Source organism: Neophocaena asiaeorientalis, unplaced genomic scaffold, assembly GCF_003031525.2.
Source record: "Neophocaena asiaeorientalis asiaeorientalis breed wild unplaced genomic scaffold, Neophocaena_asiaeorientalis_V1.1 scaffold308, whole genome shotgun sequence".
Classification (NCBI taxonomy): Eukaryota; Metazoa; Chordata; class Mammalia; order Artiodactyla; family Phocoenidae; genus Neophocaena; species Neophocaena asiaeorientalis.
This window is the reverse complement of record NW_020172768.1, coordinates 5,276,718-5,290,472: the sequence shown is the minus strand read 5'-3', so window position 1 is coordinate 5,290,472 and position 13,755 is coordinate 5,276,718. Positions and strand designations below refer to the sequence as shown.

The 13,755-nt window shown below is 38.5% G+C and overlaps 1 protein-coding gene across 4 annotated transcripts in view; it reads left to right on the top strand.

Moving 5' to 3' along the window:
* Positions 1-13,755, top strand: part of ARHGAP32 (Rho GTPase activating protein 32) — a 147,799-nt gene that overhangs the window by 100,049 nt on the left and 33,995 nt on the right. For all 4 annotated transcript variants that reach the window (XM_024740784.1, XM_024740786.1, XM_024740785.1 and 1 more), the window contains one exon: positions 11,915-12,064. In XM_024740784.1, the coding sequence (XP_024596552.1) occupies positions 11,915-12,064 (150 nt within the window). The remainder of the gene's footprint in view (positions 1-11,914; positions 12,065-13,755) is intronic.

Here is a 13,755-nt window from a genome sequence, read left to right as displayed (position 1 = left end):
AAAAAAAAAAAAAAAAAAAAAAAAGTGCATCTAGTTTGTCACGTTCAAAACTTAAAAACTAAACAAAACAAACTAAATGATTATCTTAATAGATACAGAGAAATCATTTGATAAAGGTCAGTACTTGTTCATTTTATGTATCTTGGCAATTAAGAATAGGGAGTTTTTTAAATCTATTTAAGGTTTCTACCCAAAAACCCAAGAAAATTTTATTCTTAATGGTGAGACATAAGAAACAATCTACTTGAAGTCAAGAACAAGATCATCATTTATTCAAGGTTCAGTGAAACTAGACAAAAAGACATGGAAGGGATAAATATGTACTATTTGTAGATGACTGTCTTCAAATCCAGAAGAATTTACTGTCAAATTATTAGAAGTAAAAACAGAGTTGAGCAAGGTTGCTGAATGAAAGATAAATAATACAGTGACAACAGAGTACCTAATATTTATTAAGGTTTTTTTTTCTATCCAGCAGAAAAAAAGTGCTTTATATTTAATTCTCACAGCAATCCTATTAGGTAATTCCTGTTTTTAACTTTATCATAGATGAGGAAAATGAGGTCTGAGAATTAGGTACCTTGTCCACAGTGATACAGCTAGAAGTCACAGAGGCATGATTGGAACCTCAGTAGTCTGTCACACCATGCCAATTGTGTTTCTATATACCAGTAATAAATTATTAGAAACTCTCATTTAGAAAATAGTACCATTTACAATAGCAATGAAAATCATAAAGTTCCTAAGAATAGCTATAACAAAAGTAAGTAAGACCTTTATGGAGAAGGACTAGAGAAACTTACTGAAGGACATAAAAGAATCTTAAATACGTGGAGAGATATACTGTGTTCATGCTCAGGAAGGCTCAATATTGAAAAGAAGTCAGTTTTCCGCTAAAATAATCTGTAATTCAATGCAGCTTCAGTCAAATTCCCTAAAGTTTTTTTTCCTCCTATAATTAGAGAAGCAGATGCTAAAATTTATATGAAAGAGTAAAGGGCTAAAAATGTAAAGGCAGGGCCTCCCTGGTGGCGCAGTGGGTGAGAGTCCACCTGCCGATGCAGGGGACACGGGTTCATGCCCCGGTCCGGGAAGATCCCACATGCCGCGGAGCAGCTGGGCCTGTGAGCCACGGCCGCTGAGCCTGAGCGTCCGGAGCCTGTGCTCCGCAATGGGAGAGGCCACAACGGTGAGAGGCCCGTGTACTGCAAAACAAAACAAAACAAAAAATGTAAAGGCAGTTTTGAAGAATAAGTGGAGGGACTCATTTTTCCAGGTACTAAGACCTATAAAATGCTAGAAATTAAGAAAGTGAGGAATTGATGAAGAGAGACTGGTAGGATTGAGAGAACACAGAAACAGACCCCTCACGTACTATACACATTTTTCATATAAGAATTAACCTTACAAATCAGTGGAGAAAGAATTATCCAGTAAAAGGTGATGAAATAATTGGTTGTGCATAAAGAAAAAAGTAATGTGATTACATCTCTGCCTCATCCTAAACATACAAAAGGGTTCAAAGTCAATTAAAAACCTTAAAGTGAAAAAGGTGTAGGAAATAAAAGGTTTAAAAGAAATAAGACAGTATGTTTATGACCTTGGGTAGGGAAAGATATCTTAAAGCATGGAAACCACACACAAAGACGTGATTAGAAATTTAGACAAGATAAGCCAAAGACTGGGAGAACACGTTTGTAACATAAGTAACTGACAGGGGACTCGTTTCCCGATTATATAAAGATTCTTGCCCATCAGTAAGAAAAAGACAACCAAATAGTAAAATGGGCCAAGGGTGTGAACAGTTATTTCACTGAAGAGGAAGACTGAATGACCAATGAACATGAAACAATGCCTAATCTCATTAGCAAGCACAGAAGTGCACTTTAAAGTGGAGTAAAATTTCATACTGATCAGATTGATAGAAATGAAAAAGTCTGACAGAACTGAATAGGACAAAGAAATGAAGAGTGGAATCCTGAAGTACACCCTATGGGAATGTTATGTTGGTAAATCATTTTAGAGAATATTCTAGCAGAGTTGAAATATGATTGAAAAGTACATACTCTACAGCCCAGTTGTCCTAGTCTTCAGCATGAGTGCCAGAGAAATTCCCTCAGCTGTGCCAGGAGACACCAGATTGCTCAATGCAGTACTGATTGTAATAACAAAAACTTCAGAACTCTCTGAATGACAGTCAACAGAATGGGAGTACAGCTGTAGTATATACTGACAGGGGAATACTGTAATGCAATTAAAAGGGATATACTGAGCCACAATTATAATATTCTCAAAACAGATAACTTTGAGGAAGGTTTGGTATAGTATGATTCCATTTCTACAAATTTTAAAAACATGCAGAATAATATATATTGCTTATGGCTGTATACATGTACAGCTAAAGTATAAAAACATGCATGGAAATGATGACATAAATCGCAGCAATATCTTTTTGGATCCATCACCTAAAGTAACAGAAATAAAAACAAAAACAAATGGGACCTGATTAAACTGAAAAGCTTTTGCACAGCAAAGGAAACCATAAGCAAAATCAAAAGACAACCCACAGAATGGGAGAAAATATTTGTTGTTTTTGTTTGTATGTATCTGGTAGGTTGGTTGCATTTCCCTGCCTTGGAGAAGTGGCCTTTTGTAGGAGGTGTCCTTGGTGTCCCAGCAGCGAACTCCCCTCTCATCACCAGAGCTTTGTGCTGGGCTTGGGTCACAAGCGGCTGACTGTGGAACCCTGTGGGGGCCTGGGGCTAGTGCTGGCTCACTGGGGGCAGAGTCAGGGTTCAGGAGAGCCCGGGGCTGTTGCCTGCCCACTGGTGAGTGAAGCCAGGTCTTGGGACTAGTGCTGGCCTCCTGTAGGGCAGGGCTGGGTCCTGGGTTCTGGCTGCAGAGCCCAGGGGTCCTAGGGCTGGTATCAGATGGCTGGTGAGTAGCGCTGCTTCCTGGCACCCTTGGCTGTGGAGGCTGGGATGTCCCAGAGCTTGTGTTAGCCGCCTGGAGGATGGGGCCAAGGCCCAGAGGATGCTGGGCCTGCTGCCTGCTTTCTGGTGGTTGGAGCTGGGTCCCAGGGTCTCTTTCTGGAGGTCCCTGGGGGTCCCAGGTTTATTGTCTGTGCAGTGTTGTGTGAGACCGGGTCCTGGGTCCTCTGGTGGGCCTGGCCTTGTCTAGGGGCGGCTGTGGGCTTTGGGAGTCTTAAGCAGCCTGTCTGTTGGTGAGTGAGGCTGTTTCTACACCCAGTTAGTTCTTGGCCTGATGCGCCCCGGCACTGGCGCCTGTAGGCTGATGGGTTGGGGGCTGGGCTGGGTCCTGAGGCCAATAAGCTAGAGGGAGGATTCCAGAATGGTGCTTGCCAGGACCAGTGTCCACGTGGTAGACTGGACTCCTCAAAAATGGCTACCACCTGTGTCTGTGTCCCCAGGGGAGCTGCAGTTGCTCGCTGCCTTGGAGAGACTCTCCAAGATCAACAGGCTGGTCTGACCCAGCCTCCTTTCAAATCACTGCTTCTGCCCTGGGTCCCGCAGTGTGTGAGATTCTGTGTGCCCTTTAAGAGTGGAGTCTCTATTTCCCCCAACCCTCCGGGACTCCCAAAAGTAAGCTCTGGTGACCTTCAAAGCCAAATGCTCTGGGGGCTTGTTTTCCTGGTGCAGGACTCCTGAGCTGGGGAGCCCAGCATTGGGCTTGGACCCCTCACTTCTTTGGTAGAAGCTCCGTAGTTATTACTAGTCTCCTGCTGTGGTTCATCCACCCTGAAGGTTTGACTGTATTGCAACTCCACCCCTCCTACCTGTCTCGTTGTGGTTCTTTTTTTATATCTTTAGTTGTAGAAGATCTTTTCTGGTAGGTCCTGGTCTTTTTCATCGATGATCGTTCTGCAAATAGTTGTAATTCTGGGGAGCCCGTGAGAGGAGGCAAGCTCAGAGTCTTTCTACACCATCTTGGCTGATCTTGAAGAGCAGAATTTTTTTTAGAAAACTGGTCTGTGGATATAATAACAAAGTAAGGGAAAAATCAATTTGACATTGCTTAGAGAAAAGTCCTTTCTCCATATCTATTGGTATGAATATATATGTTGTTGTGCGTTAAATGAAAGCAAGTTTATGGAATTTTGTATTAAAATTTGAATCTTTTCATATTTATTTAACATAAAATATTTCAAAGTATGCAACAGAGACAGAATTTGAGAGGTTATAAAGACCCTTAAATATCCCAGAGTCCAGTTGCCTGTATTTCTATTCCGGTCTCTTAAATTTCCATCAAATGGTCATCTAATCTATGTTTGTAAAAATTTGAGCAAAAGGCAGGGCATTGTGAACAATTGTGAAAATCCATTGGACATGTAAACCTTACACTCATACTTTATTATACCTTAGGTTAACCAAGATAATCTCCTCAGGTATTATGCATCCCACCTCTACCCTCTCACTCTGTCTGCTTGGCCATATGAATTCATTACAGATCTTAGAACTTGATGCATATAATCAAATAAAACTAATGCCAAGGCTCTTATCTGACACAAATCATCTTCCTTTAATTTAATTTACTGAGAAATTACTTCAAGCCCAGACTTCTCTCACGTCAGTCTAGAAGATTTCTAAGACCCAATTTAGAGAACTCTGATTTAATTGAAGTATTATGAGAAAAGGAGAATTCTTAGGATTTGCTGGAGAAATACTTGTGTAGTTAGAAACTCCTGGTGCCCTGCCTCTCGATGTCAAGGTTCACTGTGCCCCTATAAACTGGTTGTTGGTATCATAAAGATTTACCTTGGAGATACCAAGTTGTGTGTCATACTGCTAAAGCTTTTAACTACTGGAAGAACTGGTCTGGTTGCGTTTGTGTCAAGTTTGAAGCAATTGCAAGCATGAAATCTTGTCTAAATGATACGGAAGAAAGTAGCCTTGTGGCACATGTTGCATTTGAACCCTAGAGTAGGGAATTTGAATACACAGTGGTATGATTTGCTTTTGTCTAAGTACTGTTTTGTGTTGTATTTTTTTATCTGTGGAAATGTCTGTTATCATTTTCATTTCTCTGATCCACCATATTTGGTGGACCTTAACCCTAACACACTTTGCACTGTATTCCAAGGTTCCTTTGCTGAAGTGGGTTTATAGGCACTTACCTGTCTAAAGCCAGTCCCCCACTCTCCCTTCCTCAGGAGAAGTCTCCTGATTTCATTGACAGTATTCCGTACTCTGTTCCTCGAAAGGTGGTTTTACTAAGAAGTTTACTAGTTTGTTATAAGAAAATGGGTGGGGGCAGTGTAGTGTCCAAAAGCCATTTTACTGTCTAAGAAATGGGAAGAAAATATAAAGTGAAGAAAAAATTAATATGAAGAGACATTTATATTTGGAAGTGTTGTTAGATCTTCAAGTTTGTAACTAAATTGAGTATTTTTATTAGTTTAAATTTCCAGTGCAGTGAAATTTGTCTATCTCAATAGGTAATCGATTGATTACTTATGGATGCCAGAGTTTTTCACCATTACTGTCTCTAAATTGGAATGCCAGTTGTAATAACAATAACAGGAACAGTAAAACTGTGTAGAACATAGTTCAGTCTTTCTTTGAAGACTTAGAAATTATTTAAGATTGTATGTCTGGTCACCATTATGAATAACATGAATATATTATTTTGGTATCTCACATTGGGATATAGGTTGGCAGGAAGAGACCACACCCACCCCTCATTCCCATTACAAGTTTAGGTTTAAAGTTCCCAATTTATTTAGTAGTGTTTTTAGAATGGTGACAGAAGCAGCATGGCCACGCCGAGTAGAAGCCAGGTTACGCGTATATCAGCACAATTTCCCAGAACCCACAAGTGCCAGATGGGGGCACAGAGTTGCTAATGACACTCTCCGCTGGTCTTAACTTTGTGTCATACTGCAAGCTCCTACTTGAGTCTTATGTCATTATTTAGGAAAAATAAATATGAATGGTCTTTACCCTACAGGAAAAGATAGCCAGCTTTCCTTCTTCTTGAGCCAAACTTAGGACACCAAAGACAGTCAAAGCTACCAGGTGTCCTGGAAAGTCCAGTTCTACCCAGGTTGCCCTCTGACTAATGTAATTTTATTGTGTATGAGAGTTTGGTCGGAGGAGCATGAATACAAATCTATTTCCTTACAGGTGTCGCTGAATTGTGAACGTATTTCCTGGTTAATATATAATTAATTTCAATCAGTAATTCGAGATACGATACTGCCAACTGATGTGAAAGAAATAAGCCTATTGCTCTCTACTTGCAGGGAGCCCAGTTCAATATGGCAAACTATCATGGCAGGTTTTTTTAATGCTCTCGCTCCATTTATGCTGAAAATCGTCACTCCCTTCCTTCTTTCCTTCTGGGGAGTATTTTACGAAGTCATGGTCGTTCTTCATGATACTCATATCTTTATGACGTCCCAAAGCTGGCCAGTGGGAGTCCATTCAACTCAGTTCTTTTGACATGGCTCCTGATGGGTGTGGGTGCTTCCCCTGCTTTCTGTCTCAAAAAAATATCGCAGTCTCACCTTGTGCTTGCTTGCTGTCAACTTGCAAACAGGCACTTCTCCAAGGAGTCCTGGTTTATTTTGTTAGGGAATGATATTTAGAAATCCAGATCTGAGACCAAAGGCGTTCATACAACTGGAATGTCATTGTTTCTAAGCCTTTTCAGTAGCTAGAGCTTAGGGAAAATGTGTATATATTTTAATTTTGAGTTCATGTTCACATTTCCAACTCATAGCTAACATTAGGGATATTTTTTCTTAAATTCCTTTATTTTATTATTGTATCTCCTTTCTCTCACACAGTTGAAAGAAGTTAAATATTACTTGGTAGTTGTTTTGTCCCTAGAATATATCCCGGTAATCATGTGCAGTTAGTTTATTGTTGACAAGGCATTTAAAATATTTTCTCTCTGGTGACAGTGTTACCAATTTGATATATTATTAGATACATTTCTTAGGTTATTTCCAGTCTTAGGATTTGCTTTTTTAACTTTCTAAATTTATATTTGAACGTGTAGAAATAACATTAACATAATTCAGAAGTCAAACTACATAAAAAGGTATATTCAGAACAGTCTCATTTTTTATCCCCACCCTTTCCCCACCCATTTTTTTTACCCATTATTATTAATTTCTGGTTTATCCTTCCAGTGTTTCTCTTTGTAAAACTAAGCTCTTATGTACACACATACATGTGTTTATTATGTATTATGAATTTATGTGTGTGTGATGTAGTTATTCCATATCCTTTCTTATGCTAAATATACTGTTCTCTACCTTCCTTTTTGACTTAATATATTCTGGGGATTGCTTCATATCAATAGGTAGAGATCCTCTTTAAAAAAAAACAAAACCCGAACAGCAGTCCTCTGTGCAGATGTATCCATTAATATTCAATCAGTTTGCTGTTAATGCACATTTAGGTTTCTAATACACTTATCGGGTTATTTTTAAAGTAACCTTTCTAAAGTGTTTAAACTCTTCAGTGTGTTTTCATTGCATAAAATCCAGACTCTGTATTATGGCCTCTAGTGCTGGCCTTTACCTACCTCTTCAGCCTCATTTCACACAGTCTAACTTGTTCACCACACTCACATCTTCCAGCTCATATATGGCTTCCTCAGACCTTCCCTGACCACCTTATCAAGGTATTGGGTTGGCCAAAAGGCTTGTTCGGTTTTTTCCATAAGATGGCTTTAGTAGCGCTTAGTTGTCTTTAACTTCGTTCGAAACAATTTTGTTAGATTGTATTGTGACAGCTGTCATATCAGCGTGTATTTAAAAAAAAACTTATCAAAATTGGTGAATTTTTGTGTATCCACTTTAATATTGAAGATGGAAGAAAAAAAGTGACACTTTCGGCATATTATGCTTTATTATTTCAAGAAAGGTAAAAACGCAACCGAAACGCAAAAAAAGATTTGTGCAGTTTATGGAGAAGGTGCTGTGACTGACGGAACGTGTCAATGGTGGTCTGCGAAGTTTCATGCTGGAGATTTCTCTCTGGACAATGCTCCGCAGTCGGGTAGACCAGTTGAAGCTGATAGCGATCAAACCGAGACATTAAATCAAATCGAGACATTAATTGAGAACAATCAATGTTATACCACTCGGGAAGTAGCTGACATACTCAAAATATTCAAATCAAGTGCTGAAAATCATTTGTCTTAGCTTCGTTATGTTAATTGCTTTGATGTTTTGGGTTCCACATAAGTTAAGCGAATAAAAACCTTGACCGTATTTCTGCATGTGATTCTCTACTTAAACATAATGAAAATGTTCCATTTTTAAAACAAATTGTGATGGGCCATGAAAAGTGGATACTGTACCATAATGTGGAACAGAAGAGATCGTGGGGCAAGTGAAATGAACCACCACCAACCACACCAAAGGCCAGTCTTCATCCAAAGAAGGTGATGTTATGTATATGGTAGGATTGGAAGGGAGTCCTCTATTATGAGCTCCTTCCAGAAAACGAAACTATTCATTCCAACAGGTCTAATTAGTACTGCTCCCGATTAGACCAACTGAAAGTAGCACTCGACAAAGAGCGTCCGGAATTAGTCAACAGAAAATGCATAATCTCCCATCAGGGTAATGCAAGACCACATGTCTCTTTGATGACCATGCAAAAACCGTTACAGCTTGGCTGGGAAGTTCTGATTCATCTGCTCCATTCACTAGACATTGCTCCTTTGGATTTCCATTTATTTCGGTCTTTACAAAATTCTCTTAATGGGAAAAATTTCAATTCCCTGGAAGACTATAAAAGGTACCTGGAACAGTTCTTTGCTCAAAAAGATAAAAGATTCTGGGAAGACGGAATTATGAAGTTGCCTGAAAAATGGCAGAAGGTAGTGGAACAAAACGGTGAATAGGTTTTTCAACAAATTTCTTGGTGAAAGTGAAAAATGTGTCTTTTATTTTTACTTAAAAACCAAAGGAACTTTTTGGCCCACCCAATAGTTTCTTTTTCTCATCACTATTACTGCACTCTGTTTATTTCCTACTAGCAGTTAAAAGCAATCTGAAATTACCTTGCTGTCTTAATTTTAGGCTATATCATACAGTGGCTAAGAACTTGGGTTTTGAGCTAGACCATCTGACTTTTAATCCTGGTTCCATGACCTTAGACATGTTACTTAGCACTCTGTGCCTGAGTTTCTTCCTCTAAAAAGGGGGTCGTAATAGTATTTTCCTTATAGGATCCTATGAGAAATGAATGGTTAATAAATATAAACACTTACGCAGTTGTTGGCATGTAACTAAGCATAAAATAAATGCCGGCTATATGGGTATTATTATTTGTTCATTCCTTCTCTCCTCAGTAAGCTCTGACAGCAAGAGCTTGTCTCACTTGTTGCCCACTGTACTCTCAGTTCCTGAGGTACAGGAGGCACTTACATGTTTGTTGCTAAATGAATAATAGCTAAAATTCAGTTCCCATCCCTTTGAAACATTCCTGGAAATCTGACTAAAAGAATGCTTTCTCATGTACATCATATGCAGTTGCCAAATCCAACAGATATTTTCATCAAATTCAGCATCAAAGTACAAATGCCTACTTTTTAGCATGTGCCTTGGAAGTTTTGGTCAATTATTAAAATCTGAAAAAGAAATCAGAAATTATTCTTTTCAGAAACAGGATGGAATTACCATATTTGCTTTAACACAGTTATATATCCATGAAATCCGAAAGGATCAACTAAAATTCTCCTAAAATTGTTGGGAGTTTAGAAAATGATCAGATTTGAGCCATACATAAAGAAATAATTTTCCAGTGTACTAGTAACTACCAGTTAAGACTGTAATTGAAGAAAACTATTATTCTACAAAAGCAGCAAAAAAAAAAAAAAGGTAAAATACTTAGCAGTATCCCTAGCAAGAAATATGTGGAATGTGTCTTTTCATAAAATTAGAAAACTTTACTGCGAGATATAATAGCTTTAGAAAACTGATGACACACCCTGTTTCCAGGTAGAAATATTGAATATTATAGAAATTAAAATTCTTCCAAATATATAAATATAATATTAAATTACCATAAAGCAGACTCATTTGTTTTTATTCATTAATCTTCTCAAAATTATTTTAAAGTTTGTTAGAGAATGTTCAAAAATGAACAAAAATGGTTTGATGGCCACACTTTAACAACAAAGATTCATAACACACAGTCTGCTAGCGACTAGGGGAGAATAAAACTCATACAAGTTCAGTGACTTTTAATATACTAATATTACAAGTGTGACATACTTCTGAAGTTACCCCAATGTGCTATAAATGTCTCAGCAGTTGAGGGACCATGTCATTTAACTTTGTAGCAAGGATCTCAGATACAAGTGAGGTTGTAATTTACCCAGAGTGTCACATCATGTTAGAGATAGCATCACAATTATACTGACGATTCTAAGTAAACTTTAACTAATTGGTTTAGAAAAAATAAATTTCCTCTTTAATCTGTGTACAGTCTAGGATGACTGCCTTGTCCCAGTTTGTTCAGGACTTTCCTGGTTTTAGCACTGAAAGGCTCATGTCCCACGAAACCTCTCAGTTATGGGCCAGTTACAGTTGATCACCTTTGTACAGTTCATAGAAAAGAGGCTTAAGTCTGTAAATAGAGTTTCCCCAAAATGTAAAGAGAGTGTTTAATCTGGTCAGAGTAACCCATCTGGTGGTCCATTTAGGCCACAAGTTAATCTCAGTACGCAGAATTCCTACAGGGGGATTCATCAGTTCAAGGGATTTATGATTTGGGTTCCCTCAAGAAACTATAGCAGGCTTCAGTAAGACTCCTGTGATCATATACAAACTGAGTAGGAGGATTGAGGCCATGTGGCTTAGTGTTCTGTCCTGCAGCTAATCTCTGATCTTATGGTAATTTGTTGTATGTTGACTTCTAGAGTAATTTTCCCTGCAGGCTGCACTTCTCAGCAAAAGTCAGTTTTCTAAGGATTTGTTTGCTTTCAGATCTTTCGCTGTTATCTTTCTAACATATAAGTCAGTGGAAATATCTTACTATATGTAATTTACTTATCTCTTGCCTTGATCTACAAAGGATTTAAGGTGACATATTTGGTAGACTACAGATGAATGTTAATAGAAAATCTAATGCTTTTTTATGTGTGTGTGTGTCTTGTACTTACATAGCCATTAGTTTGACAAGTGTGATCTATATCATAATGCAATGAGAAAGAGGGAGGTTTTTTTCTGTTTGTTTGTTTGTTTTTGGCGGTACGTGAGCCTCTCCCGTTGTGGAGCACAGGCTCCAGACGCACAGGCCCAGCGGCCATGGCTCACGGGCCCAGCTGCTCCGCGGCATGTGGGATCTTCCCGGACCGGGGCACGAACCCACGCCCCCTGCATCAGCAGGCGGACTCCCAACCACTGCGCCACCAGGGAAGCCCCGAGGGAGTTGTTTATTTTTTCAGTTTTACTTTCCAGATTGTAAATGTCATGAAAATTTCTAACCACTAAATAAAATATTTTAGAAATTAACTAGAAATGCAGTTTTTAAATTTACACCATTTTAAGTCTTACTTACCATGAAGATCTCCAAAGCAATATAAAACTCAGGTCCCAGTTATCCTGTAGCACGCTTGGGTAGCATTGGGAAGATGGCTGGTTTACCACGCTTGATTTAAAGAAGTCACAAATTATAATACTTCAGTTTGCTCACAATCCCATCAAATAAGATCACAGGCTGGTGAGAAGAACATGCAAAAACCCTGATATTATTTGTAAAGCAACTGTTTCTTCAACTTCTGCTGAAAATTTCCTACAGAATATAAAGTATACTTGTAATAGATTATTTTGTAGTCAGCTATTGAGATCTGCATTTCTTTTCACACTAAGTAAAAATGTGACCTCTTGCCCCAACTAAGGTATTTTCTCTTTATTATTATTTTTTAGTATCTAAAAAGCACGGCAAGCTCATTACTTTCTTACGGACATTCATGAAGTCTCGTCCAACAAAACAGAAGTTGAAGCAGCGTGGGATCTTGAAAGAAAGGGTATTTGGTTGTGACCTGGGGGAGCACCTTCTGAATTCTGGTTTTGAAGGTAAAAATAAAATTTATAAACTCATAATTTTAGTTTCTGACCTCTCCCTGTTGATTTCCTGTAATCAATTAAAGTAGATTAGGCAAGCAGTACCTATCCCAGGTAAGTTCAGCAGCACGTATTGAACGTTCTCAGGTACTCACCTGAGTTCTGGGGCAGCCGAGAATCAAGAGGGGTCTAGGAATGCACTTTGGCATCAGAGATGCTTGTGATCTGTTCAGGAAGAGGGAAACATTCACACAGAGGGTATAGTAGCTATGCTAGTTTACATTATTTTCATATCTGTCCAGATAGCTTCCTCAGCCAGTTTTCCTTCTCACAGTTTATTCTAAAATGTTTATTTCTCTTTTGAAAAAAAAGTCATAGTTTTGAGACTGTATATTACCAAGACCAGCCTCCCAACTTTTATAACTAGAAATTTCAATTCCTTTTTCTGTAAATTAAATTCTTATTCAAGAATTCAGTGCTTAGATGAATGGATGGATGTGATCATTATGAGGGAGTGTTTTCCAGTTTGTTATTAGCTTTCAAATATCAATTCAGCAAGTTTTAGTTGTGCTTAGAAGTTTCAGTTGTGTTTCCATTCTTAGTAAGTGTGGTAGAGAGGACAGATGCCAATATATTATTTCTTTATGAAAAAATAACAGGTTTAATAACTGTAATGGTTATATATTCCCTAACTATGATAAAATCTATTCTAGTGGAACAAAGGGTTTGTAGGTGTCATTGATTTTTTCATAGGACTTGTTTTATGTGCTGCACATATTTGAAGCCAAATATCCTTAAAATGAGATAGCTTTTTTAAAAAGTGAGAACTTTGTAGAAAACTAGGTAAAACTACATTAGGTACAAAATGTAAAAAATATTTTAAAACTCAAGGTGAGGAAATTCTGTTGCCCGAATGTATTTCTGTTTGAGGTTATTTGGCCCTTTCAACAAGAGGCTTTCTTAAACTATTGTAAATATATGGGGAGTTGATAATCAGAGCACACTAGAAACAAGCAAGGCCCAAATAACCCCTGAAATTAATCCTTTAGGTAATCGTATTTTTCTAACCAAAAATCATGATGCACATTCTAATGTGTAACACTGTACCGTGTACTCCTGGCCCAGAAGCCACTGCCTTGAGGATGGAACTTGACTGTTTCGTCTATGTTACACAATGCTTGCATGATGCCTGGAATATAAAAGGGATCTTTGAATAATGGCTGAATGTGTAAAGGGAATGACTGACTGAATAAATGAAGAGAAAAGAACAGAAATGAAACTGAAACTGTCAAGAAAAATAAAAGACCAATTTTTGTCATACTTACTTATACTTTTAGCCATGATTCTAATCTTAAGGGTCATCAGTTTAATTTAAACATTTACTTCCTATTGTATTGTCATTTGATGATTAAAAAGTACTAAAAATATTAAATGAGTGATTTAGAAGTGTATTATTTGGAGAGTGTGGGAATAATTCTTAAAGTTATATCACCTTTGGGCTTCCCTGGTGGCGTAGCAGTTGAGAGTCCGCCTGCCGATGCAGGGGACATGGGTTCGTGTCCTGGTCCGGGAAGATCCCACATGCCACGGAGCGGCTGGGCCCGTGAGCCATGGCCACTGGGCCTGCGCGTCCGGAGCCTGTGCTCCGCAACGGGAGAGGCCACAACAGTGAGAGGCCCACGTACTGGGAAAAAAAAAAAAAA